The 27209-nt window shown below is 38.2% G+C and overlaps 1 protein-coding gene and 1 long non-coding RNA gene across 2 annotated transcripts in view; one reads left to right on the top strand and one right to left on the bottom strand.

Moving 5' to 3' along the window:
• ATP10B (ATPase phospholipid transporting 10B (putative)) overlaps window positions 1-17809 on the top strand; it is a 50217-nt gene extending 32408 nt beyond the window's left edge. Inside the window, 13 exon segments of the mRNA XM_062002750.1 lie at window positions 405-584; window positions 1125-1734; window positions 2252-2358; window positions 3081-3207; window positions 4665-4849; window positions 8156-8468; window positions 9744-9820; window positions 10343-10468; window positions 11808-12008; window positions 13459-13539; window positions 13643-13747; window positions 14196-14383; window positions 17308-17809. Of these exon segments, the coding sequence (XP_061858734.1) occupies window positions 405-584; window positions 1125-1734; window positions 2252-2358; window positions 3081-3207; window positions 4665-4849; window positions 8156-8468; window positions 9744-9820; window positions 10343-10468; window positions 11808-12008; window positions 13459-13539; window positions 13643-13747; window positions 14196-14383; window positions 17308-17809 (2802 nt within the window).
• A 7582-nt stretch (window positions 17810-25391) lies between these two features.
• On the bottom strand, window positions 25392-26703 carry LOC133626026 (uncharacterized). The gene is made up of 3 exons (XR_009819233.1): window positions 26659-26703; window positions 26364-26528; window positions 25392-25454 (listed from the first exon to the last, which is right to left on the bottom strand). It is a non-coding gene; the product is annotated as an uncharacterized LOC133626026 (long non-coding RNA).
• Between the last annotated feature and the right edge of the window lie 506 nt (window positions 26704-27209).

The raw sequence follows: 27209 nt of genomic DNA, 5'->3' as shown, positions 1-27209 counted from the left end.
GATACTGCTATAACTAAGGCATAAACACAATATATATTCCATTGAGATAACAATCACCTGCCACACTGAAGTGGGAGATCCTAAATCCACTTCCCTCTGGACTATCCCTTAATTCAGCAGTCAGCAGTTTCAAAGTTAGGGAATCAAGTACAAACTTTTCTTGCTTCTAGTAGATCTCAAAAGAAGTTAAATTCTGAAATCATCTTTTTCCTTCTAATGATCTAGCTATGCAGTTTTTAGAAATGTATTTTTCCCTAGATGTTAAGTTCAAAAAGCATTTATTTACCTTACATAATTCTAGGTGTAAATTTAAAAAGAGTTAAGAAGAAGCTATCAAGTTGGTAGCTCTTCCTCAGGAACACAGCTAAATGGGAATAAGCCTCATTGAGCAATTTCTTTTCCAGGAAAAGGATGTGGCTCCCGATAGCAGGCTGCTGAGGCGAGTGAGAGAAGCTGCACTCCAGACTGAAAACCTTTCTCCTTTTATAAATATGAAGTCTTCCACATCCCTTACTGACTTTTTTCTTGCCCTTGCCATCTGCAATACAGTCCTGGTCTCCACAGCTACTGAGCCAAGACAAAGGGTAATCTAAGTATATAATCAAAACTGATTATGCTGCCGTATAACAACATTGAGCAGTGTTGTGAAACCTGAAATGGTGAAAAATAGTTTATTTGGGGGTTCTTCTCTAGTTACACCTTTTGTGTAATATCTACTGTTTCTCTGACAGTGTATATCCCTTCCTAACACAGCTTTTTATGTTTGCTAATAGCTATGCCTACCACAGCATCTGAATTCTTCTTTTATAGATTTTATGTTATATATATTGTAAGATGTTGAACATAGTGGGTTTTCTCTGATCTCCCAGACCATTCATAGAAGTACAAGGGGCTTGATTTCACCTCTGTTTCACAGGTAGAGCTAGAAATCACCATCAAATCTGGATGCCAACTCACTAATGGCTCCTCCACTGCATTCTCCCACCACAGCTAAATAGATGGGGGGAGGAAAAAAATAGTTTTTATGATTTTATTTAGATACAGAAAACCATATTGAGGGTTTGAGAAGTACTTTGTAGTTGGCATTTAGTTATTTATAATCTTTGGTCTTTTCGTATTTCTAGGTCACAGTCCCACCACCTATAAAACCTTCAGGAATCACCCTGGAGAAGATTCATCAGATATTTCAAAGACTAAAATTAGCAAGCCTGAGTCAGTCTTTTTCATCATCTCAGTCTAGTTCAGAACTAGGTGCCAGCTTCAGCGCAAAGAACACTGAGGAGCACCTTGCTGCATTGGATTGCTGTGATAATGACAATGACTGTTGTGCTGGTGGTAGAGATGACAAGCTCCAGGGCAAGGACAGTATGGATATTGGTAATGCTTCCTTGGATGAGGTTTTTAAATCTGTGACTAACAGTTCTTTGCCAACAGACTTTTGTTATGAGGCTGAGAGCCCAGATGAGGCAGCACTTGTCTACGCTGCCCAGGCATACAGTTTCACTTTAGTGTCCCGTACTCCTGAACAGGTGACTGTACGGTTGCCCCAAGGCACACTCCTGACTTTCGATATTCTCTACACTTTGGGATTTGACTCAGTAAGGAAAAGGATGTCTGTAGTGGTGAGACATCCTCTGACAAAGGAGATTGTTGTCTACACAAAAGGAGCTGATTCTGTTGTAATGGACTTGCTGGAAGACTCTGCCAAAGGTAATTAGTCAATGAGTTGTTTCTGTTGTGTCTCCTATAAAGAAGCACAAGAAGTTTGCAGTGCACAAGGAGTTTGCAGTACCTTTTTCTGTATGGAATATTATATGTAGGCATTAGAAATACGCAGGAAGAGTAAGCTTTTCCAGTGCTGTCTTTTCAGATCAGAAGTGAGGTATTTATTTAACCTAAGTGGTGTTTAGGATATGGAGTGAGCTAATTAAAATTCGCTGACAGCTCTAACACATGTGAATCGTGTCCTCTGTAATAATTCTGTCACAAGAGCCTGACCACTGTATTTCAGCTTGCCAACAGCAGTGCTATAACATTAACAAACAAAAAAAACAATAAGTAATGTCTCAAGGAGAACAAGGATCTTTATCAAGCTTTCAGATTATGAACAGACAACACTTCTTGAGCTTTTAAAGGAAATGTTATTATACTGGAATCCAGTTTTCTCTAAAGCCCACTCTTTGTTAATCTTAGGCCATTAGGTCTGAATGATATGTGTTTAAAATATGGAACCTTTTCCTTTTTTTCACAGCTGACATTAGTGGAGAGAAGAGAATGAAAAGAATAAAAGAAAAAACACAGAAGCATCTGGACTACTATGCCCGTGATGGCCTACGAACTCTGTGCATAGCTAAGAAGGCAGGAGAGCATTAGCTTGATATTATTTACAGCTTTGCTCTGTACATGTCAACAAATGTATTAGAAAAATGTAATGGTTACCATTCTTTCTGGTTTTGAGAACAAGACAGAGACAGCCCATCTTCTTGTCCTTCTATTTGATTGCTCTGATTTCTTTTTTGCTTCCTCTTCATGTGAACATATGGATTTTTGGTCGATCTCAAAATCTTAATTTCTGTTTCTCTTATAATAACTCTAGATGAGCTTTTCTACAGTGATTGAAAGGAAAAAAATCACAGAGAGGCTAGCCTTTTCCTGTTTTGTTTGGCATTCAGCTTTCTTGCCCTCAGCTTCAGTTAGTACATCTTAGCCTGATACTTCAATACGGAGGTTGTCATGTGCCACAAAGAGGTCACATTCATCCTCTAGAGAAACGTAGAGCAACCTTCAGAAACAGTATGTTCTAGTTCAAAGTACTAACCAAGGGGCTGTGTGATCAAGAGTTTCTCTGGGTCATGTTTTTAAGTCTCAGTCATAGGCCATTTATACAACAGGAGGGCAGGTCTAATTTTTTCATTAGTACTAGTTCTTATAGTTTTCTCTTGGAAAAGTTTGTGTTATTTAAAAGGCAACACATTACTTTACCAGCTTGGATGGGAGTTAAGTAAGTCTCTGTGATCCAAAATGTTGTCATTCTCTTGTTTCATTTTAACAATGAGCTCTGTTGAAATTGTGTTGTGCAGGTCTTGAATGAAGATGACTTTCGAAAATGGGCCAATTTTCGTCGGGAGGCAGAAGCTGCAATTGACAACAGAGATGAGCTGTTAATGGAGACAGCACAGAATCTGGAGACCAAACTCACCTTGCTGGGTAGTTAAAAATAAGAATTGTCATTGTACTATCACTCGCTCTCCTGTGATACTCTTGGCAAGTAGACAGACACCAGCTTATACTAATTTATATAAAAGATCTTCTTCTGAGATTTGGAAATCTCAAGGCTAGGGTATACAGACCAGTGATAGTATCTAAACAAGTTCTTGTGCATTTTGAGCAGCAGTAACTTGGAAAAAGTGTACTGAAACTCTCACATGCCAGGAGCAAAGAACATCGGCTGACATGGTAGATCGTGAAGTTCCCATAATTCAATCACATGTCTTTGTCCATAGATAAACTTATAAAATATTATGAGATAGCTTCAATTTTGAGCACAAATTCCAAGGGAACTTTGATAGCTAGAGTACAAAACCGGTCACTTAAACACATGGGCATATTTGGTAGTGAATTCCAGCTGTTGATGCATTGCCATTGTGTTTGCTTTCTACATTTGTCAAAGGATATTTCAAGTTAAACATTACATTAATTGACACATGCATCATCCATCATCATTGTATCTAACAACACTTCTCTGTTAAATTATGAAGCACTTCACTGCTTTCTTTTCTATTTTGTTTCCAAACATTGTGTTCTTTAAGACTGATTTTTGGACTTATCTCAGTCTCATCTTCTTGTGAATACGATCTGTGCCCATACCTCATTATCCTGAATTTCTGTAATTGCAAGCTATTAGCATTATGACTTCTCATAATCTCTGCAGTGATTTAAAGAATTAGAGTAATAACAGTAAATGCCTTAAGCAGAACCACATAAGAGGTAATGTAGATCTTGTCAGAATCTGTTACCTTTGCCAGTTCTTAAGGCTCTGCGTGCTTTCATACTTTAGTTCACAAAAAGTGTTCTTTTAGCTTAATTCAATACCTATTTTTAACGTATCACAGTTAGAGCATCTTCAAACTGACCTCTAGTGGAAGAGATGAGGAGTATTGTAGCATTCAGAGGATGATTTGCCACCAGGATGGGTGTTGGCATCTGCTTTGAAGTCTGTGCATTTTCAAAACGAAAACTTATTGCACAATTTCTTCTCTCTTTGATAGGTGAAGCACATAATTTGACAATAAGGACAGCATTCATTTATATAGTCAAAGTTCATCTTTCCTGGTTGCTTCGACATAACTTAACTCAGTACTTTAAAATGCATATGGTGTAATTCCTCTGACAGTACATTGTCATTTTAGGTTATTAAAAAGGAATGAAATATGTCATTCTAGCAACAAGTAAAATGAAGAGCCAGAACATAATTGCTGAAACATTCAGATCTTAATCCAAACGCAGATCTTGTGCCTGTGTGTTTGTTTATTGGACAATACCTTCACTCAGCTCTTGATAAGTTCAGGGTCACAACTGGAGCTCAAAGACTTTCTAAAAAAAACACCAACATGATTTCAAAGTGAAAAAAAACTAGTTCACTTCTTCTTTTCCTGTTTGCCCAGGAGCAACAGGGATTGAAGATCGTCTGCAAGATGGAGTGCCTGACACTATTGCAGCCCTTCGAGAGGCTGGGATACAAATCTGGGTGTTGACAGGGGACAAACAGGAAACAGCAGTTAACATTGCATACTCCTGTAAGCTCCTGGACCAGAGAGACACTGTCTTCACCATTAACACTGAAAATAAGGTGAGTACAGAGATATGCACAGAATTTGCAATCTTTCCATTTCTTTGTGTCTTACAGCTTGGCACTGTTTTGCTTCAGACTGCATTCAACACAAAACAGCCAATCCAAAACCCATATAGCAGCATTAGAACAGAAACTCTTTAGACCATGTGTAACAGGATGAATTTAAAGACAAGACAGCTGAGTTCCAATTAAAATACAATTATTTGTCCAAATTAAAATATTCTTTTTTAAAATCACCTGAATAGTAAGCTTTAGTAAGAAGGTAATATGCAGTTTAAGTGCCCAATTCCTTAATATTGATATCCACCTTTTCACCTTGCAGAGGAAATTTCAGTTGCAATGGTATTTTAACCCTAAGTGATATCTGTAGGAAGATAATTGGAAAGGACTGTTTGAGTCAGTCTGGAAAAAGTATGCAGGTGTAGGTCTGATTAAATCCAGAACCTTCTACTTGAGTATTCCCTAACAGGATTAGGCTTAATAAGAAATTTTTAGTGAACTATTTAATCCAGTATCTTTTTGTGTAAGTAGCATTTCACCCTCTTGGAAACCTAAATATAATTGAGAGCTGGTTAAAAACAGTCACTTTCTTGACATTCTGTGGTGGCACACAGAGTTGTTGATGTGCACAGATACTCCCTGAATTTCCATGAGCAATAAGAAGGTCAGGCAGTAGCCAAAGCAAACTAACTCCAAAATGAGGATAATCATTTCAAGGGTGCGCCTGTCAGCTCCTATGACTCACTAAAAATACGGTGAACAATCTGTGATGCAATCTATGGCTATTTCTGAAACCATCTGAATCTATGGCTGTTCCTGGAATGGTCTGAACAGAAGAGAGAAAATAAAGTCTTAACTTTCTAAGAAGGAAAAGCCATTAAGGATGGCGAAAGTATAGGGCTTTAGGAAAGCAACCTTGGCTTTTGCAGGTTGTAAAGCAACATAAAGAGAGTACCAGGAAAACCATGTCTTGTTTTTTAAAAGCAGAGTGACCACCACTGTGCACAGCCCAGCACCTCATCCCTCTGGGCGTCTTGGTGGGACAGATGACGTTGTGAGATGGATTTAGAGGAGAGAGAGTTCAGCCATTATGGTTAAATCCAACCTGTTTGCTAAGAAGAAGTCAGCCCTGATCATTTCTAGAGCCCTAAAGCAGGGTCCAAAAAGCTATCTGTGATGCCCTTTTTTATTTTCTCACTGGTGACCTCTTCTCATACAGCCCTGGATGCCCTTGAGGTGCCCCAGGCAGCAGCCTCTGCCCTTTTTCCAGAGAGTGCTCAGCCCTTTTTATGCAGCATACACTTGGAGCCCATGCTCAGCAGTAATGGAAGTTACTGTGAGATGAGCCTCTCTGTGGGTAGACAGGAGGTTGAGGAGGTAAGATAGGGCTACTTTCTGTGACTAGGCAAGTTGCTGGTCTTGATTGCCTCAGCTTTTCTTCTCATAGAAGAGGGACTACTGATACAAGCTTTCCTTTAGCTATAAAGCTATTTTGAGGATTAATTAAATGTAGTTAAAATACTGACAGCTTTTCTTGTGACAGGCAATTGTGTAGAGCAGTTTGATGGCCTACTTTCTAACTGCTTTTGTCTGCAGTTAGTAGCTCTCCAAACAAGAATAAAATCCTATGCAAATGTGTCTGTCTTTTAATGTCACAGAAATAGGGAAACATGCAAAGATGATATGGAATTTGGCACGGAATACATTCCTTGCTTCAATGTGTAATTTCATTTGATACGCATATCTGCTTTAACGGGAGGCAGAATGAATATATTTAGGATGGAAATTAGAAGATGGTTTCTGTCAGAGAAGTGATGCTGCAGGAGGGACCACCCTGGCTCCAGGAAACACAGGCAATGTGTGCACTTACCTGTAACACCCTGTACAGCCCTGGATACAGACAGTCCAAGCTGCAAATATATGGGTGCTTGTGCAGTTCAGTGGGTGCTGGCATGGCTCCACAATAAGATTTAGTTCCCTCCCTTGCAAAATGAAGCTGAGGACACTGCTTCTGAAAGAGTGTCCCAATGGCAGCAGCAGGCAAAAAACAAATAATACAAGTAAAGCATTTAAGCTATTATTTTTGCCAAAGTTAACCCTAGAACTGACTTTGGTGGGAAGGGACTCTCTCTCCCTCTGAGCCCAGTAGCTTCTTCAAACATGGAAAAGTATATATCTTCCAGGAAGAAGAAACACAAAGTAGATAGTTTTGGGGGTTTGTTTAAAAAAGGTAAGCCAAGGCAAACCAGGAATTTCCTCTACAGTTTTTGGTTTGTTCACAGAAAGATTTTGCTGCTTTAGTGTTTTTCAGAGGTTTTAAGTGTGCAGGCTAGATGCAGCGTTTTATTAGATGTCAGAGGTACCTTTGATTGCAGAACCTCCCACTTAAGTGTAATTTAAATCTTGCAAACATCCTACTCATGTACCTTATGCAACATAAAGTGAAAATAACATTTTAGAACTGAGTCATCACTCAATAAAGCTGACAGAAAAGGTAGAAAAGGGAGCAATTAGCTCCTCAGGTATTCAGTGCTAAATAAAGGGAACTTTTAATACTAACGGGCAGCAAAACAACTTTCAGAACATTCTGGGTTTTCTCTGATAGTGATATGTCAATGTAGGAGATCTATATGGGAGAAGTAAAGTGCTCTCCTTAAACCTGTTCAGCTTTGATACTTAAGTCAGTTCCTGTTGTTTCCATCTCAAAAGGGGACTTTGGTCCACAATGAGGCAGATTTGCTAAATGGGAAAGACTTAGTTTGTGTTTGAGGCACAGCACTGGGCAATATGAAGCTTTATTTTGTCTCCCTGACTGTGACACACACCTGATTTATGACCTAGAAAAGCCCAACTTTCAAAGTCACAGGATAATCTTGAAAATCTGGACTTCTGGTTTCTCTAGCACTGTTTATTTCTGAGGGAGGAAAATGCTGCAATATCTCACATCATTCATATCAGAAGTAGTTTTTTTTAAATCTCCTCCAGAAAATTCCGACCTCTCAGCTTTGCAAATGCAAATACATTCTCCTGATGTGAAGATAATTTTATTTCTTTTAAAATAATTCCTCACTACAGTTCACTAGCTGATAAGAGGCACACTGTTTTCACTAAAGGATTTGATGACGTCGTTGCAATAATCTCCAATCTGATGAATCGGTGCATTTCCCAAACAGTTTTCCCTAATGTTTATCTGATAGGCTTAGACCCACTGGCATGATTATACAAACATACACTTTGTAAGGTGCTATGCCATAAAGAGAGATGAAGATTACTATTTCCAGAACCACTTCTCTTTTCTCACAGGAAACTTGTGAGTCTCTCTTGAATTTAACCTTGGAAGAGGTGAGGAAGAATTATGAGGCTGAAAAAACACAGAGGAAATTTTTTGGCATTATCCCAACATCTTTCTCAGCCTCTGAGGCCCCCAGTCCTGAGTTTGGACTAGTGATTGATGGACGGACGCTGAACATCATCTTCCAGGGGAACCTGGAGGACAAGTTCCTGGAGCTGACGAAGTACTGCCGCTCGGTGCTGTGCTGCCGTTCCACCCCTCTGCAGAAGAGTATGGTGGTCAAGCTCGTCCGGAGGCAGCTTAAAGTGATGACCCTGTCAATAGGTACCTCCATTCTGAATTTCACCTGAGAAAGGGGGAAGAAGATTCTTTATGAATTATGGAAATGTATGGAATATATTGTATGAGCTGCTTCTTCTGCCTCAAATAGATACAGTGGAAAAATCGCATTGAATAGCCTTTCCTCATCAAAAACCATATGAAAGTCTTTCTTCAGCTTTCACTGAGTAAATCTGGCCCCCATTTAAACTAGATAAAGGCACTCCAAATTGAGAATCTCCAGTAGATCCTTTCATGTGTATCTGTAAAAAAGCATACACATTCCATCCAGAATGCCCTCTCTGTGAGAATGGAAAGAAGTCAATAGTAGTCACCATTTTGTCTTTTCAGAAAGCTCTTCTCCTGTCAGACTTACCCAGTTGGTGAAAATAGAGTTATCTCCAGAAACACTGACTCATCTGCGGCCTGATCTAGGTGACCCTGCTTCTGCAGGGGGGTTGGATTGGATGATCTCTAAAGGTCCTTTCCAATCCCTACCATTCTATGATTCTATGATTTCCATTTTGCCTCCAAATAACATGAAAAGTTTTTTATTTTCATGTTCCACCATTTGTAAGGGATCCCACTAAAATCCTTGAAGAATGGACTTTTTATGACTTAAAACTAATAAATATCATCTGTGGACCAAATGGCAAAGGAAGAGTCTGTTGTATTTCAAACTTTCTCACTTTGCCTTGGAGTTCAAAATATAAGCTTTCAGTCTTCTGCTTCATTTATTTTGCTTTACTAGCTAACCTAACTCACAATCTCTACATTGCAGGCAGCAACCATGGCTGTTCTCTCCATAGAAATTTGGTTATGTGTTTAACCTATTGCTGCAAGTTGAAATGAGCAGAATAACTCCTGAAACTGGCTTGTTACATTGTCAACTGCAATCAAATTTATAATACGGAGAATTCAGTGGAGTAGTGCAAAGCACATTGCTGAGCATATGGAGTTCACCAAGCAGAAATGCACAAAACAATGTAGATGTAGATGGTGTTAGGGTGCCCATGGCATCACCCAGCTGGTCTCAACGTCAAACTTAGCCCTGGTGGATCCAGGTCTCCTGGGAAGGAGAATGTTCGATTCAAGATCAGAGCCTAGAGGTCATGGTTGCTTGATGATGAGTATCAATTACCCTAATTAAGATTTATGGTATGCACAGAATAGTCTTTGTTTATCAACATAGCTAGTGTTTTTCCCTTGTTCTGATAGAGGCATTTTGTATTAAGTACCCTTTCTTGAACTTTATTGTTCCCTCCTCTCTTCCCATTCCAGGTGATGGTGCAAATGATGTAAGTATGATACAAGCAGCTGATGTTGGAATTGGAATATCTGGGCAAGAAGGCATGCAGGTATCCCTTCAATTTATTCCCTTTCCTCTTTTGTCACATAGTCTCTTGCTGCTTAATAAGATTCATAGCCCTGTACTCTTGGGCATCACCTTAACAATGCAAGTTGGCATGATTACTGTCGTAAATTAATATGCAGGATGCAATTATGGGTCCAGTCAAAAAAGAGTGTTTTGAGCCAACAATTAGCATGCATGGACAAACGTGTATTTGCTCATAAGTCTGGAAAATTACCAGATGTCTGTCCAGTGTTAGGTTAGCATCTGGTTTCCGAATCATCTCTGCTATAGCATTTCCAGTGTTTTCTACTGAAAATCCTTTTCCACGCATCCCCCTTCCTGATTCTCTTGAGATGCAGAGTTCTGCAGAGATAGGAAGTTCCAGCTGTTTTCTCAAGGTTGTGGGTTTGGTTTTTTATACAATATTCAATAGTAAGAAGTCATTGCAATGACCATGTTCAAATTGCATCATAGTGGGTGTGAAAACAGATATCTTGTAAATTAACTTCTATTCTTTTTACTAAAGGCTGTGATGGCTAGTGATTTTGCAATATCCCGATTTAAGCACCTCAAAAAACTCCTTCTTGTCCATGGACACTGGTGTTATTCTCGCCTGGCAAAGATGGTGATTTACTTTTTCTACAAAAATGTGGTAAGGTTCTTAAAATTTTAGACATTTTCATCCTAGCAAGGGTTAAGTCCAGAGCAGAGAGGTTCTTCTTTGGTTTGAGTTTGTTTTTGCAGGATATACTTTCTTACATTTTACGAAGCTACAGCTCCTGTTTCTTCACTTTGCAAGTTTATAGTATTCTACCTCCTTCCTAGTAATGTGCTGCATAAAACACAGAGAAATAAGGGTTCTAAACATATTTTGAAATAGCATTATTCCAGGGGGAAAAAGGACTCAAAGCTTAGTAACTTTTATATGATAGTTCAAGAAGGTTTATTAATAATATCCAAGAGCCTCAAAATAAAATTTGCATAAGAAAGAGCAGATTATTAGTGCTGGAATATAGAAGATGACTCTGCACTAAGAATTGTTTGCCTGTGAAACCTCTGAATTTTTGCATATAATTTGATAGGAACCACTTGCAAGTAATGATGCAGTCATATCTGGCATTTTTATTAAAAATTTAATGTATATGCAAATGAACTGTGCATTGAAGAAGAATGTAAAGTGAAAAAAACTGATAGCAATACAGTTTCTACAAGACTGTGCAAACAAGTCCATTTGACATGAAACGCACTCTGAGCATGAAAGACTATTTACTTAGAATCCAAAGTATCTGTTGGGATTTTTTTTAATAATTTTGAATAAAGATTCCTTCTTATCACTCTTAAAATTAGTAATGGAAATAGAAAGGGGTGTTTTTTTAATTGATTAGGTGTCCTTTGAACTCTAAGGATATTTATTTGCAATGAGAAATAGCTCTCCAGACTGAGATGCTGCCATTCTATTATCTCCCCCTACCATTAGGGAGCAGGAGGCCTTTGATTCCCCAGGGGCAACTAGTTTGTAAAAGGATTTTAAAATCTGGTGCTCAGAGCTGTGAACTTTTAATTATTCTCTGATATTTTCTTAAAGAAACCTAATAGCTTTTAAAAAGCTGTATCACAGTGGATCAGTGTGAAGTAGACCTCTGTGGAGTGCTTTATGGAATAAAGTGCAGAGCTGACAGTCATTTTAACCAAAACTATGTATTTTTGGGAAATTCTGTTAATAACCAATGTACTACATAAACCTCATAGGTAGAACTGTGAGAGACATAGACTGTCTATACATTAACAGATTAACTACAGATTAACTGTAATAGTAGGGAATAGCATGGGAAAGGAAGAGGACATAAAGGAGAGGCCACAGGAGAGATGTAACTTCACAACTCCCAAAGAGAAATGAAATCACATCTGCACAAAGGATGTGCTTCTGCACGTGTGGGGAGCCACAGTTCAGCTTGTAACAGGCAACTGTGTTTCCATGTGCTTCTCCACAGAGCTACGTCAACCTGCTCTTCTGGTACCAGTTCTTCTGTGGGTTCTCAGGTGGCACGATGATAGATTATTGGCAGATGATTTTTTTCAATCTCTTCTTCACTTCTGTACCCCCTCTCCTCTTTGGAGTCCTGGATAGAGATGTTTCTGCAGAAACTCTTCTAGATTTGCCTGAATTGTACAAGAGTGGACAGAATTCAGAGGTATGTCTTGATTGCCGAAATAACTGCTTGATAAGCTAAAGGACCACATATTTTTTGATTTTGCAAGAAGAGAAGGAAAAGTGGAGTTTAGACTTATTTAGAACCAAGTAATCCAGATCTGGTTTCTAGTTTACTGTCAGAAGAATTAGTAAGGAACATATGATTGAAGTTGTTTCCTGGAAGGAAGGCTGAATGTTTAGTCATAGTTGGGAGATGTAAACGAGAAGCTTGCTTCTGCCATTAAAAACTTGAAGCAATGCAGTCTGATACCAAAATGCTGCAGTATTTTAGGTAATATGCTAGTGAATCAGCCCTGTGTTTGATGTTTCTGATCTGAAGATGAGATAATGAAACAAATACATGTGTATGTACATTTGTATGCACCACGTATATAGAAAATTTTGCAGTGAAGACATAGGGAGAAATAAATAAAACAGGATAAGAAATGTAACAGATGAGGGAAAGACAGTTTAGCTGATCCTTGATTAAACTCAGCTCAGATTTGGTGCTTTGAACACTCAACTTACTGAAGAGAAAAAGCTTGTTTAAAAGTTACAGCAAAAAAGGACAAGAAAATACAAACTCTAAAATCAACAACCAACCAACTTTTTCTCCCCTGCTCTCAGATTTGGAAATACACTTGTTGATACACATAGGATTTTGTCATAGTTTGGTATCAAGGCTATTCCAGGCATAAGCTGCTTCATTTATTTAGTTATTTTACTTATAGTCAGTATTGGTAATCCTCGGGAAATATGCATGAAATGTGTTTTTTCCCTCAGTGTACCTGTCAGGTTTAGAGAACCAGTCTGATGAGAACCAGTATGTTTGTGAGGAGTACACATATATAGACATGCATATAAGGTTTTCATCTATGTAGAGAAGAGTAGCAGTTATTCCCAAGCTGCTTCAACATTTTTAACAGGAAGTTCTGAAAATCTTAGTGAGCAGAATTTGAAGCGGCCTTAGTTTTAAATTGCAGCATTACAGGGTACTTAGGAATTCTTCTCACTTCTTTTTCTCCTGATACTCACTTTCATTATCCTGGACTGTGATATTTAGCACTGATGAACACTGACGTGGTTCACATTGTGTTTAATGATGTTTTGAAAATCCTGGGCAAGGGAGTGCAGAATTTGAGAATCCTCTGTAGGACTTTCCATTCCTTTTTTTAGGAACTGTTGATATATGCAAAATATATGTTCTTTACCATTTTGAAGAGGTCATTGTTGTTGCTTTGGCATTTAATCCACCCTGAAACAAGAGCTGTTGTTGTCCGTTCAGAAATAAGGCTTCAATCTAAATCAGATGCTTGGGAGGCATTTACTCATGGAGACCAGTTAGCTATAATCAGTAGTCTGAATGAAAGAAAAACAGGCAGCAATTATGTCTATAGGACAGAGTAGAGATGTGTGCCCCATTATAATGACTTATCCATAAACTCCTGCAGATATACAAGCTGTCAACTTTTCTTCTCACAATGCTGGATGCCTTCTATCAGAGCCTCATTTGCTTCTTTGTCCCCTATTTGGTAAGTACCAGAGTCATTACTATTCTTGTTCTCCCATCCTTAAAAAAACAGAAGAAATTACTTCTAAATAGTCAAGATTCATCACAGTCTGTCTGTTTTCTAGATGTACGAAGACTCTGATATAGATGTGTTTTCCTTTGGAAACCCCATCAATACCATCTCCCTCCTGACCATTCTTTTGCATCAGGCTCTAGAAATGAAAACATGGGTATGTGTTTCACCTGTCCTGTTCATGTGACTATTTCTTTTACATGAACATAACATACTGTGTTAGACATGGCATTGTCTTTCAGAGTAATTTATCTGAATTCCAAGTCACAAAAAGTAACTAACAGATGCACTGAGACTTCACAATGTGTCAGAATTCATTCGTAGCTTCAGGATTATACTTTCATGTGCACAGCAACAGAATTTCCTTCTATTGTGCCTTTGAACAGGACAGTACACAATTTTTACATACTTCAGTATAAGACAATCTGCTTCTTAACGAACCGTATTCACTGTCACTGTTGTTTTGTAAGTGGATTTCCAGTTATTTCTCATACTGCACTTGACAGTAGCATGGACTATTGGATACTTTTTTTCCAATCTGTCTTTGTACCCTCCCATCTTCCACTCACAGTCACAAGCATCACTGTCATTTCATACAATTACAGACCCTGTTCCAGTTGGTAGCGATGATTGGAAGTGTGGTGTTTTACCTCGTCTTCTCTCTGATCTACAATGCCACCTGTGTGGTCTGCAACCCTCCCACCAACCCGTACTGGATTATGGAGAAACAGCTTTCAGAACCCACCTTCTATTTACTGTGCCTTATTACCCCAGTCATCGCACTCCTGCCAAGGTTTGGATGATGCACCATTTTCCTCTCACTTTTCATTTTGTTGGTTTCTAGGCATTTGAGTGAAATGTCTATGGATATGTGATATGTCAGGCAGACATGTTCACGGGGATAAGTGATCATTGTGGAAGTCAGATGCCTGGGTTCAACTTTCCAGTTCATGAACCATTGATTTATTCAGTTATATAACACTAGATAAGTCACTATATATCTATTTATTTTGTTTTCCCATCATGAAAACCTTTCTTTCTGGGCTCTTCAAAGTTTACCAGTACAAATCTGCTGCATAATGGATCACTATCCTAAACACAATGTTGTTGAAGTGACTAAGATTAGAAGGCAAGTCTTTGAAATATTCCTATGTGCTTTGAGATTTACAAAATGTATTCTGTTCCTTAAGTATATTACAGTACCTTACTAAGCCAAATTTAAGAATATGTTTCTATATTAAACAATTTCCTGCATTACTCTGTGTGACAATCTGGGTATGTTAAAGATGACTTTAACTGAGGGTGAATAATATTTGGAGAGGAATAATTGTTTTGATAGGACACTGAAAAAACAAATACCTGTAAAACTTAATGATTTTCTGTTCCCATATATGCATATAGTAACCTTATTACTTCTAGTGCTTAATACCTTAATCATTCTTTAAGCAGATATGCTTTCTCTGAGTTGCATCACTTATTTTAAACCTTTATTTGTGATTGGCCAATAAAAGAAACCTTACTAATATCTTACTGCAATCTTACCGAGTATCTCACTAGTCTGCTTCTTGTCCTACTTGTCATGAAGCAGTGCAGCACACTGGTGCAAGAATCAGGGATATATTTTTAGCATCTGGTTTTGTAAGTGCTTTGAGGCATTGGAATCTGAGCCTTAACTTTGTCTAAAAAGAAACCTTTCAAGACTAGATAATATTTTTCTTCAAATTATTATTATTTCCCCATTTGACATGTTCTTGTGACTTCATGCTACATTATGTAACTTCAGGTCAGGATAAACAACACGTTGTTCAGTAAGGTCTCATGTCTTCTAGGCAGGGCATCCTTTTCCAGTCTGTTTTGCTCCTGTGTGGTTTTGTTTTCCTATCAGCCCTCATTTACAGTGTCATTTCTGATCCTGAGCTCTCTACTAAGAGCTACAACAAACACATGGTTACAGAACTCGTATCTCCATCTTGGGAATTCAACAAGGTTAAGACTGTTGCTGCCTCAGCAGGGTATTGAGCTTAAAGATTTATATCTTGATATTTTCCAAGCTGAAGAACTGCTATTCCTCATGTAGATATTCCAGATTGTTTTCTGCAGAGTCTTCACAGAATATCCAGCCCCCACTTTCTGCTACAATTTAGCTTTGTCAGCATATCACAGCAGTGGTGAAAACAGTGTTTGTTAAAATATACTTAGTTTTAAGGTTTAATTCCTTCACTTCCTTTAGAAACCAGCTGCACTCTTAAGATTCTGGTTTCTTTCTGAGAAGTTTTGTTTAAAAGCCTTGCTTTCTTTGGTTCTTTTTGCTACTGCCCTCTGCTCTCGCTGACATTTCTGAGATGCTGCAGACACTCTGGGGGAGCTTGCCTGTGCCTTGCCTTTGTACAGGCCCTTCCTGGAGCACTGTCTGGCAGTACTTTGTAGTGCATTCTGTGAGCATCTGCATCTCAAAACTGACTCTGAAGTTTGTTTTGGGATACAAACTGCCAAACACGAGGTATTAAAACTCTGCGTCTGTTAAGAGGAAGGGATCTGAACTACATGTGCATTACTTGGCAAGGGGAGGCATCATATCTCTTGGAAGACTTCAACATATGAACCAGATGCATTTTTCCATCTGTGGAAGGCAGATTATGGTCTGCCAGGAAACCCTGCAGAAGCTAAACAGGCAACTGAGTCTCACACCCTGCAGGGCTGTGGGAAGGGCAAGAGCAGTTCACGGGATGGAAGACACAGTTCTTCTCTTCCCTGTCTTCCTCTCTGGTCTACCTGCAACTTGCACAGAAGATACTGAGGACAACTTGAGAGGAAAGACAGAAGACAGTATCATTCACATCAGATCTACACAGATGGACTTGAGTTCTCTGTAGTTGTCCTCTTAGCTGCCCAAATATGACCAGAAACTACTCAGTTCCCAGACCTGAGATTCTACAGGACTGATCAGCTTGAGCACAGACACATCAAATATGAATTTATCCACTTCTAGTTGTGCAAATAGGCCTGAGAAATCTACTGCCTTAAAAGCCCTTTTTGTACTTAATCTAGCTAGTTAGGCTTTTTAATCTTATTATACTTGTTCACATACACATATAACAGCGGGATGTGAAGGTGGCAACTTGTTTAATGAAATTTCAAAGAGTCTGTGTGTTTGTTTTAAAATACATCATGAGGTCATCTATAAAAAGGTCAAATTCTATTAGAAAGATACTTTGAAAAAGATTCTTATTTCCAGACAAAACTGACGTGACATGGAGAGAGGATGTGTGCTCTTATTGCACACAATATATAGTTATATAAGCTCTCTTTTTTTTTTTATTTTGCTTCCTTAGCTGAGGTTTTTAAATTTATGAGTTTATCTATTAAATTGAGATCCCTTCTTTAGCCCCTTGTAGCAATATAAATAGAATCTCAGTCTCCTCAAATACTGCATCTCTTGGTGAGCTTCTGTGTTTCTGTCTTGCCCTGTTCAACAATCAAATGTTTCTGTTATCATTTATTTAATATTTATATACATGTGGTCTACTCTATATAGACCAAGATAATGTATAGTTACACGTTTCATTAAGATCCAAGAGTCACCTTTCGTCTTCCAGACACAGGTGTCTACCAGATGTCTGCAGAGCAATGGAAAATTATCAACTAGATTTGCTAAGTGATGTAAATTATGGAAGGAATCCATTGGTAAGGCAGTCAATTCTCTTTCTATTTCTTCAGGTTCTTTATTTTTGCTCTACGAGGAACTTTTGGAGCATCTCTGATCCTGAAGGCACAGCAACTAGATAAACTTCCTAAAGGGCAACGGGATCTTGAAATCCAGAAATTAAGATCAAGAAAACAAACTACTGGAGTACCCGTAGCATCACCTGCATCTAATTATGACCTTGACCAAAATGTCAGCCACTTATGTGTGTCACCATTTTTACATCCAGCAGCAGCAGCTGTGTCTCATGAGGACACAGAAAGTCAGGAACATTCTGCCTCTGAAGCAAATCCTCTCGGAAAACTGAGACTTGAAGAAGGCTACTATTTCTTTAATAAGTGGGCAGAGGAAGGATCTACTGCCACAGACTCTTCAGCAGGACCTTCCTCTGGCCATTACCCTCTTGTACCCAATAGGTTAGCAACTCCTGGACAGTATGGTGGCAAACTGACTAAAAGTAAAGACAAGTTTAACCATGGAAGCCATCGGCGATCCGTGAGTGCAGTGACACTCTGAAGGAACATTCAGAAATGGGATCCACAGCCCACGTGGAGAAAAAGACCACAGGAAAGAAAAAAAGGGCTATTCATACTTAACCATGATGGTCACTACAAAAGGAGAGGCATGTGGAGTAAAGGAGTAATATCTCTAATATGCAACTTTTCCTAAGTGCATGAATAGTTTGGGTTTGTCATCACATGACTCCTTCATCTTCCTGGGTTTGTATCGTTAGATGAATGTTGCATGAGTATCACACAGTTGCTGAGAAATGTACAATTACCTTCTTTCATCACAGAATATGTTTATTTCACCATCATAGGGAAGAATTGTACTAGTGATGTTTCAGTGTTATTATGCTATTGAGGTGATAGAAGGAGAACACATTCTAAATTAAGCCAAGTCTTAGAGCAACACATTCCACTCTAGCTTTTACTATCAAAGTCTTAAAAATACCTTACTAACTTAAAAATTACAGTTCTGCCTGGAAAAAAAAAATGGTACCTCCTGGTATGAAAAGTATTTGCACCATACTTTATATATATAACAATATCAGGTCTATAGTCTGTTTTCCCTGAACAGTAAGCTCAGTATTTTATGCAGACGGTGGTTTGACATGATACTGTTAAGAAAAGGACAAATGAGTTTATGAAGTAGAAGAGTGCATATACTGAATGACAAGAACTGACAGGATAACTCAGGAATACATGCAGTCTACTTCTTCCTATCTACAAAAGCAGACAAATATAACAAGTCAAATTCAAGGATTTATGTTCTAGAATTCTAAAATTAACCCTGCTTTTTCATCTAAAAATTCCGTGTCTTCCTTCCATTTTCTATATTATTATGTAGTGTTGCTGCATTTCATCAAGTATAAATCATGCTACTTCCCACAGTTGGTTACATTCAGTAGTTGAAGAAGATCTCAGTAACAGAGATTTTGACAAGCAATATACGAAGGTCACTAATCACATTGCAGTAAGTACATGATGTGGAATGACCAAAATATGCATAATACATTCATCCTTTTCAGTATCTCAGGGCAACTAGATGCAGGAAAAAAACACCATAAAGTGTCACTGTCATCACTACCTGTTGCAATGCAATGAAAGGTGACTTTGCTATTTCTTATAGAAATGTAGACTAGTAAGACCATTTCCCAAGTTTTTTTTCACAATGTAGGGTGAAATCTTAATCATGTTACAAACTCAAGAAATCTGTACTTTTGTGAACCTCCACTGGCTCTGATTTAAGTAGGATTTTAGACTTTTTTTATACATGTTATCTTAATTTAGCTGTTTACTACCTATTAAAATGTGTAACCTGTTTGATAACCTATTTAGCAAAGAATAATTTAACTTCTGTGTGTTACAATTATTACTAAAACTACAGTCATCAAGATGTTACTTTAAAGCAACTCAGGCAAAACTGAGTACAATACCTGCCAGTAGGATTTCTGGGAGCCAGAGCCAGAGCACACATAGAACTGTAACTGTTAAAGTATTAATTGTCAGCTGTAAAACAATTAAGAAAGATGTTTTTTGCATGATGTACAAAATGAAGGAAATTAGGCATAGCTGAGATTATTGTTAATGGGGTGTGAGATTGCTCAAATGTTGCTCACTAACTGAGAATGGACCTTGGGTGGCAAGACTGAAGATAAGCCTTTATGAGTCACAAAAAACATGTTTTTACATTAAATGGTCCATTTCCTCTGAACTTAAAGATGACACCAATTTCTTATATATTTTACTACAAAATGTGAAGTGTTTTTATAGCAATAAATGTAATATGGTCGTGACTTTGTGTGTTGTTGAGAGGGCAAAACTAGAGGTATAGGAGTGGTTTTCCTATTGTCAGCCATGAGTGACAAAATCACATTTTCAGATGCCACCCCTCTATCTAGTAGGTGATGCAAGGAATGCTTATCATGAAAACTAGAAAACAGATTTATCTGAGTGTGCAAGGTGACTGAGCATGCATGTAAAAGGGATAGACAGGTTATGCTTAAGCAAGGCTGGAAGACCTGTAGACATTCCTGAATTCAAAACCAAGAACAAATTTCATGTTTTGTCATCACAGCATCTGTAAAACCATTCCACCATGCATTTTGCCCTGACAGTTGGGCATAGGTTCAAAAATAGTATATAGTTAAAGGAGAGTCTTTTTAAGAAGGTGAATGATGGAAAGATTGCTTATGACCTCCAGCAAAACAGTCCCTAAAAGCTCTATAGCTAAGGACTCCCTGCTCTGTCAGGGGATGAAAGAAGTGAAAGACAAACCCTGTCTAAATAGCTTCTGGACTGTAAATAAAAATAGTTACTTCAGTTAAAAGAAAGAAAGAACCCAAATTAACTTGGCTGCTTTAAATAATTCTTCAGCTGGACCTACAACCTGCTAATAGTGTTGTGTGGTAGATGATAACAACATGATCCAATAGGTTAATTTATCTGGAGAGTTTTCAACATAGAAGTATCCTAATCCTTGAGGAGAGAGAAAGCTGAAACAACCAGAAACAAAAGGCAATGTCAGGCACAACCTGGCCTCTGCATCCCAGCTGGCTCCACAGCTTTACAAAGCTCTCCCCTGATACCTCCTCCTCCTGGGTGACAATACTACCATCCCTGCTACAAAGCACATACTGCTGTAGTTCAGGAATACATTCACTGCTAAACAGTGTGCTCTTTTCTGTGCTCCTGGGTAAGCAGTGATTGTGAACCATCTCATGGTAAAAAGGTGGTGAACAGACACTTGCTGTTGATCATGAGGTAAATTAGCTGAGACCATCAATGTCTTTGGAAAGCAGGAGCTAGAGTTTGAAAACAGTAGGAAAGCCTACAGTAGGAAAGCAAGCCCTCCAATGAATTTATTTGCAAGAGAAGTGTATTTACTACATTTACTACTATTCACTAGTGTATTATTCTAATTGGAGTTTAAAGATAGCTTTTTTATAATTTCAAGACATGTTTAATAGTACTTCAAGACAGGTATTCCATTAGTTCTAACAGGAATGCATCACAATAGAACAGGTGCCTTACTTTTTAATGTATCCTCTGGTAATATCCAACACTTCATTCACTTCATTCAAACACTAAAAATAATGGGGGTTTATGAAATTACTGCATATTCTCTTTTTTGGTCTATGAAATTATTATAATAATGATATACAGTGATGTATATCAGCAACATTTGCCTGTACAACAGTGTTTTGAGCTATACAGAGTTATACCTACATGGCATCTCATATGGAGGTGAACGGAGCTGACGTACCAGGTCTGTTGGCTGAGTAGAAGATTAATCCCAGTCCTGCTTGCAGTGGTCAGTAAAGGGTCATCCATCATGTTCTCAACAGAGGTAAGTTTTCAGGGTTGTTTTTTTTAAACACAAGATGTGGGAAATGTATAACTTTGGGAAATATACACTGTGGGAAATGTGTAAGTATGCTTTGTCCATGTCAGTCTTAGCTCAGCAAGTTGGGGAGGAGGTCTTTCTTTGACAGCAATAGCTGATTATAATCATTTCATATCAGCAACAACTGTTCAGTCTAAAATTCAGGACTACTGTGGCTTAGAAGGAAGGATCCACTTCTATTTTCTTATTTATCTCAAAAATACAAACCCAGGTTTTAAACTATGTAGATATAGATAAACTACACTTTGTATTGTGCACCAGCACAGAAACCACTTTTCCCAAGGATGAATTGCATGTATTTTCCCGCTTTGTTGGCTGATACTGCACTGTTTAATTCACTTGTTTGACTGCAGTTTGAGGTGCTGTGCGGAGACAGAGCTATTTGCTTTAGAGGTAAGGTGAGTGCAGACAGGATGTGGCATGATTAGATACTCATAAGTACCACTGATGAGTAAAAATATAAACGTGGAGGCAAAAGACTCTTGAACATAATGATCACAGAGGGTGAGATTTTGAGAGCTGACCAAATAACACTGAAGATCTATAAAGTACTTTTGACATTGGCAGTGGTTGGAACTTGCTGCAATTATCAGCACACAAGACAACTCTGACTAGAACTTGCTGCCCAGCTCTTTAATATAACACCTGATTACTCTCAGCTACATAAACAAGACTGAGATTGAATGAAGTCTGAATCACTATTTGTCCAAAAATATCAGAGGGGTAGCTGCCTGTTGTGTGACAGCATTGAAGGCAATGGTTTTTTATCCACCATTCCCAGTGCAGCTACTGAAATATGCTCCCACCTACAGGCATACTTTGAAGGTTTCTCTATGGTTAGTGTCCAAAGAACTTATGTGGCTATTGTGTTCTTCAACAGGAGAGCAGAGGTCTATAAATGATCACCACTGTAACTAAAAGGCCAAGTCTTGCCTGCACAAAACCTGCTTTTTGACCTTGACTTCTCAGAAATCAAGTCATTACCTGCTGCTTTGCTGTTGCAATCCAGCTTTCCAGCCACATATCCCCAAGCCTGTAACATTGGTTGTTTTGATCCAAGTGCAGGACCTGTCACTTTTGCCAGGAAGAACAAACATCCATATATATTCCATCTGAATAGTTCCTATTTTACAGTATTTCAGCATCTTGTGGCTGTTAGGATCATGGTCTAAATCAAGATTTGAAGAGAAAGCCAATTCTTCATCCAATTACAGTGTAGATACAAGATAGAGTGGGAGATGATAGACTAATAAGTACCAAGGTTGGGAGTGCACCATAATGATGAAGGAAGAACGTGAAGATGTCCAAAGCCTTCTGGAGATTTCCAAACAGAATTCTTAAACTGCTTTAAAGCATTGTTCAGAGGTTACTCAGGACCTGAAGTGTCTATCTAATGTTTTTAATCATTTAAATTATCATTTTAATTAAAGTATGCCTCCATGTATGTTCTCAGTTAAGTGCAGAGGACTGTAAAGAATGGCCCCTCACTTGTAGGCTACAACTATTTTACATTTAATCTTCTTTTGAGAGGAGGTAATGTGTAAAGATTCAAAGATGATTTCTCAAAAATTTAAAACATATTTAAACTGTGGGAATCAGTTCTTAAGATCTTTTCTACTCTTCTTCATAATCTTCAGTTTCTCAGTAAGGAGGGAATATAGTCCAGAGACATCAAAGAGCCAGAATTGTGCTGGCAGCTATTAGTTCTCAGATGCAAAAAAACCCAAAAGCTAAAATTTACATCCCAAGGGAATCTGACTCTCTAGTACCCTTCAATAAAGGAGTCCAAGCACACACCAAATAAAAGTTTTAAATCCTAGTACTGATTTGGAAGGCAGACTATTTAGAAGCAATATTCTGGCAACACTTGTGCATCTGACTTGCATACATCTAAAATTTAGACTGAATTGCAACTTCTTGAGATTTCTCCACGTAACTGTTTATTTGTGATATATCATAGTTTCACAGAAATGTAAGACAGTAGAGGGAATCTCATGCCTTTGCAGTAAGGAGTTAGAGACAATCCATATCAGCTATTTATCTACTCAAGTCTTTATTGACGGGAAAGGGGAAGGGGAAGGGGAAGGGGAAAGGGAAAGGGAAAGGGAAAGGAAAGGAAAGGAAAGGAAAGGAAAGGAAAGGAAAGGAAAGGAAAGGAAAGGAAAGGAAAGGAAAGGAAAGGAAAGGAAAGGAAAATTTAATTTTTAAAAAAACCCTGTGAGAAATGAGATTAGCACTGCAGCAGGGCTTACTTGAAGAGAACCTGCTTATTGGACTTTTGAAGACTCATCCAGCATCCATCATAGAAATAAAGCTTTTCTTTACTTTTAGTGAATAGAAGTATATCACAATAACGGCAGAGATCCAGAGCAATTTCATATGCTGTGATAAATGACAAGACCTCCATGGTGTTCAAAGCATTATCAGAATCCATTTCATACCTCATCTGTTATTATAAGCATAAAATGTGCAAATGCTCTCCACTGCTGTAAATGTCAGCATGCTGGGGGCAAATGCTTTGATTTTCTATCAGCAAATAATGTTACATTTTATAGTGTTTAATCACGCTTAGTCAGGGTGATGAACTTTAAGGAATGAGATTCTTTCAAATCTCTCCATCTTCAGTTCTCATGGAAATGGACAACATCATTTATAAAATCCTGAAGATAACTTCCACAGCCTGGAGGCTTCCTGATGGTTCAAGGTTGATGGTAGAGCCTAAAATACACAACCATTTAGATATCAAAATTCTTTTGATTGAGGCAATCAGGTCTTTGAGCATATCATTTGAAAGTTAACTTTGAAAACCAGAACCCTTTTTGGGGCATTTTTTAGGATAATTAAGTTACTTTGTATTTATAGAAGAGCCTACATTACCTGGTATGACACGACCTCAAAACTGTTAATTTCTAAATAAAGCAGTACATTTACCAGGCCAGATTGTAAGTGGTTGGAAGGTAGGAGTGCTCCCCTGGAGTAACTCAGGGTCTGTGGCTTTAGAGAATCTCACCTACACTCTCCACCTGCTCTTTCTGAAAGGAAAGGTGCAGGTAAAGGTATGGATGCAATACATGGAGGAGATTTACAGGAGGTAAGTGAATATAAATCTTCAAATCCCAAAGACATAGTGAAAGGTAATACTGCTAGTATCTTAGCAACCAGAGAAACTAAAAGACAAGCTGTACAGGGGAATTAGCTATAGCCCATTTTGAAGAGCTCTCTCTGGTTCATGTTGATTGTGTGTTTCTGAAACTGGATTTTTAATCACAGCACTTGAAACTACAGATTTGCTGTTATTGTAGGGCTTCTTCACTTTTTTATTTCTGCCGAGGGGAGGTACATTTTTATATTTGGATCAGTAATCCCTAACTTTAATTTCATTAGCACATCCTAGACTTGAAGGGCAGATTGGAAGAGGCAGTAGAATCCTCTTATGAAAGGAGTGGTGGGTGCTGTGCTGGGGACAGCACCCCACCACTCCCTGGGGTCAACAGCAAAGCCTCTGCTGCATTCAGTAACACAGAGGTAGGTCCAACATGTACCAAGAAACAGGAAAGTCTTGAATATTTTCACTTTTTTTTCCTAATTAAATTGGCTTCATCATTTTCACCACAGTCTAGATTTTCTGTATTTCTGTATCACCCCCAGCACAGAGAAATGTATGATTTTTTTTCTAAACCAATTGAAATAGAAAGATATACTTCAGAGCAGCTCTGTGGCTTACATTAAAAGTTTTATCATGGTGCAGAATTAATATATCAGACCATTTCCAAAACATCAGCCTTCCATACAATGCTTTTGGTATAAAAATCCATACATCTTGAAGCAAAATGGAATTTTCAGAGTTAGATATCAAGATAATAGATGCATATAAATGTCAATATATTGAAGCTTCATATTCACTTTGTCACTCTTTTATTGTAGGAGTTTCAGCACCTATTGCTTGCTATTATTTCTGTCATTATTAACCTTCATGATAATGCCCACAAACATCAAAAGTTTGAAAACTACTTAGTAGAAAGTATTTCCTTAGATATGCTCTGTATGTTACATACAATGTTTTATTCTCATACCAGAAAGTTACAACCATCTAAAAAAAAGGCAGGAAATAGGTTAAGGTGCAAATTAGTTGTGTTTTATTAAAAAACAGATGTTAAAACTGTCAAAGTGTTAACATAGTTGTAACTCACCAAAAATCATACACTCAGGAGACATGTCAGCTTCCAGCAGCCCTGGGTTCTCGGTGGTAATTCTGTAAATCAAGCACACCCAACATGAGCTTCTGCACTGTATTTATACACATAGATTACACACTTATACACACCTATTTTGGCCAGTATTTTCTTGCCTAGTATGTCATTTAGCATGTATGCCTACTTTGCCTCTTCCATCACCTTCTTTTGAATGTGGGGGTGCTACTGGAGTTGGTGGTCCATGAATTGGTGGTCATGGTCTCCTCCCTGACACAATTACCCATTACATGATTTCTTCGTTGATTCACAGTTCATCAGTCTCTTGACTCTACCTCTACCAAGTAAATTTCTGCTTTTGACATGCATATACAGTAGTGGATTGTTTCAAGCTTAATCATTGCTCTTACAGTGTTCTTAACAAAGTTGTCCTCATTCTTTTGACATTTCAACATCAAAAGTCAACGGTTTATGGGCAAAACTGTGTTTTGTGATTTATTTAGATCTGTCATTCATTGATAAATGAAAATCATTTTAAAGATTGATAAGGAATAAGAAATTATTCAGAATGCCCTAAATGCTCACATTCAAGAAATGTTTTGCCTGCTTAATACTGTTTGTCTAACTCTGATCAATTGTCTGTCACCATCAAAAAGATGGTTTCAGCTCCCAAAAGGCAAAACAGACAATTTATTGTAAAAATATGGGTATTAGTTTGTGTATAGTTCTTTGTTAAGCCACAAATAGATCAACTGATAAATAATGAGACCTTTGGAAAAAGCAAAGGGAACAATTTGCTTGTATATCTTAAAAATAAACTGGATATACATAGTTTTAAACAACTTTCTATAAGACTTAAGCTCTATATACTGAAACTATTTGTCTGTCACCAACAGTAAGGTCTTATAGGTCTTGTTATTTACTGAACATCCATCCCTCTCCAGGCCTTTTGGGGCCTTTTGTTTTGTTACCTGACTTGGAGCTGAATCAAGGGCATTTTTTAATTAGTATCTTGAGGTTAAGAAGTCACTGACTACACTGGCCTTCCCGAGCCAGCCCCTAGGGATCCTCTTCCCTCAGTGCAGAGGTCTCAGGGTCAGAAAGATGCAGACGCCAGTACCAAAACGGGTAACATGCTGCTAAAACAGAAAGATATCAGACTTTGGGAAGTGTGTATTTTTTTCAGACTGAATTGTGCAACAGATGGATTGATAGTCTCTCCCTCTGCAACAGGGTGTCTTAAACAAAACCAAAATGCATAAATACCCTAAAACAACCAGGGTGAGGCTGCCTTTGCCAGCTGACATTCCCCCTTGGAAGTCTGGCCCTGGGCAGCTCTCCACAGGAAAATAAATATGCTTCTTCAAGGTTCATCAGTTGCAGGTCTTGCTCAGTGATGTTGACAGAGCTAAACACCTTCCAGGAGGTGGAGAAATCTCTCTGTGGTTGCCCTCCCACTCTGTAAGTGGAATAATAATACTTTACCCTACAGGTCACAAATGGTATGAGAATAAGCATTCTTTACCTAATCAGTGGCTGCGGTGCTGGCAGAAGTGGAGCAGTCCAAAGACGGCAGGAAATAACATTGATGTCAGATTTAGAGATAACTCAGATCAGAACCATCAGGAGAAATCCCTGCTATTTTGTGGCAGGTCCTTGCAACATTATGAGAACTAATAGCAATTATTTCAAAGGGAAATATGAACAGATTCATGAAGTGCATGTTTTAAACATTATTAATTTCAACAGTTAACATATCAGAAAATAAACTGGAAGTATCAGTTTTGCAAGTACAAACATTTATCATTACTGCTTCA

This window comes from Colius striatus, chromosome 9 (assembly GCF_028858725.1).
Source record: "Colius striatus isolate bColStr4 chromosome 9, bColStr4.1.hap1, whole genome shotgun sequence".
Lineage (NCBI taxonomy): Eukaryota > Metazoa > Chordata > Aves > Coliiformes > Coliidae > Colius > Colius striatus.
The sequence above is the reverse complement of the archived record's forward strand: the minus strand, read 5'-3'. Positions and strand labels throughout refer to the sequence as shown.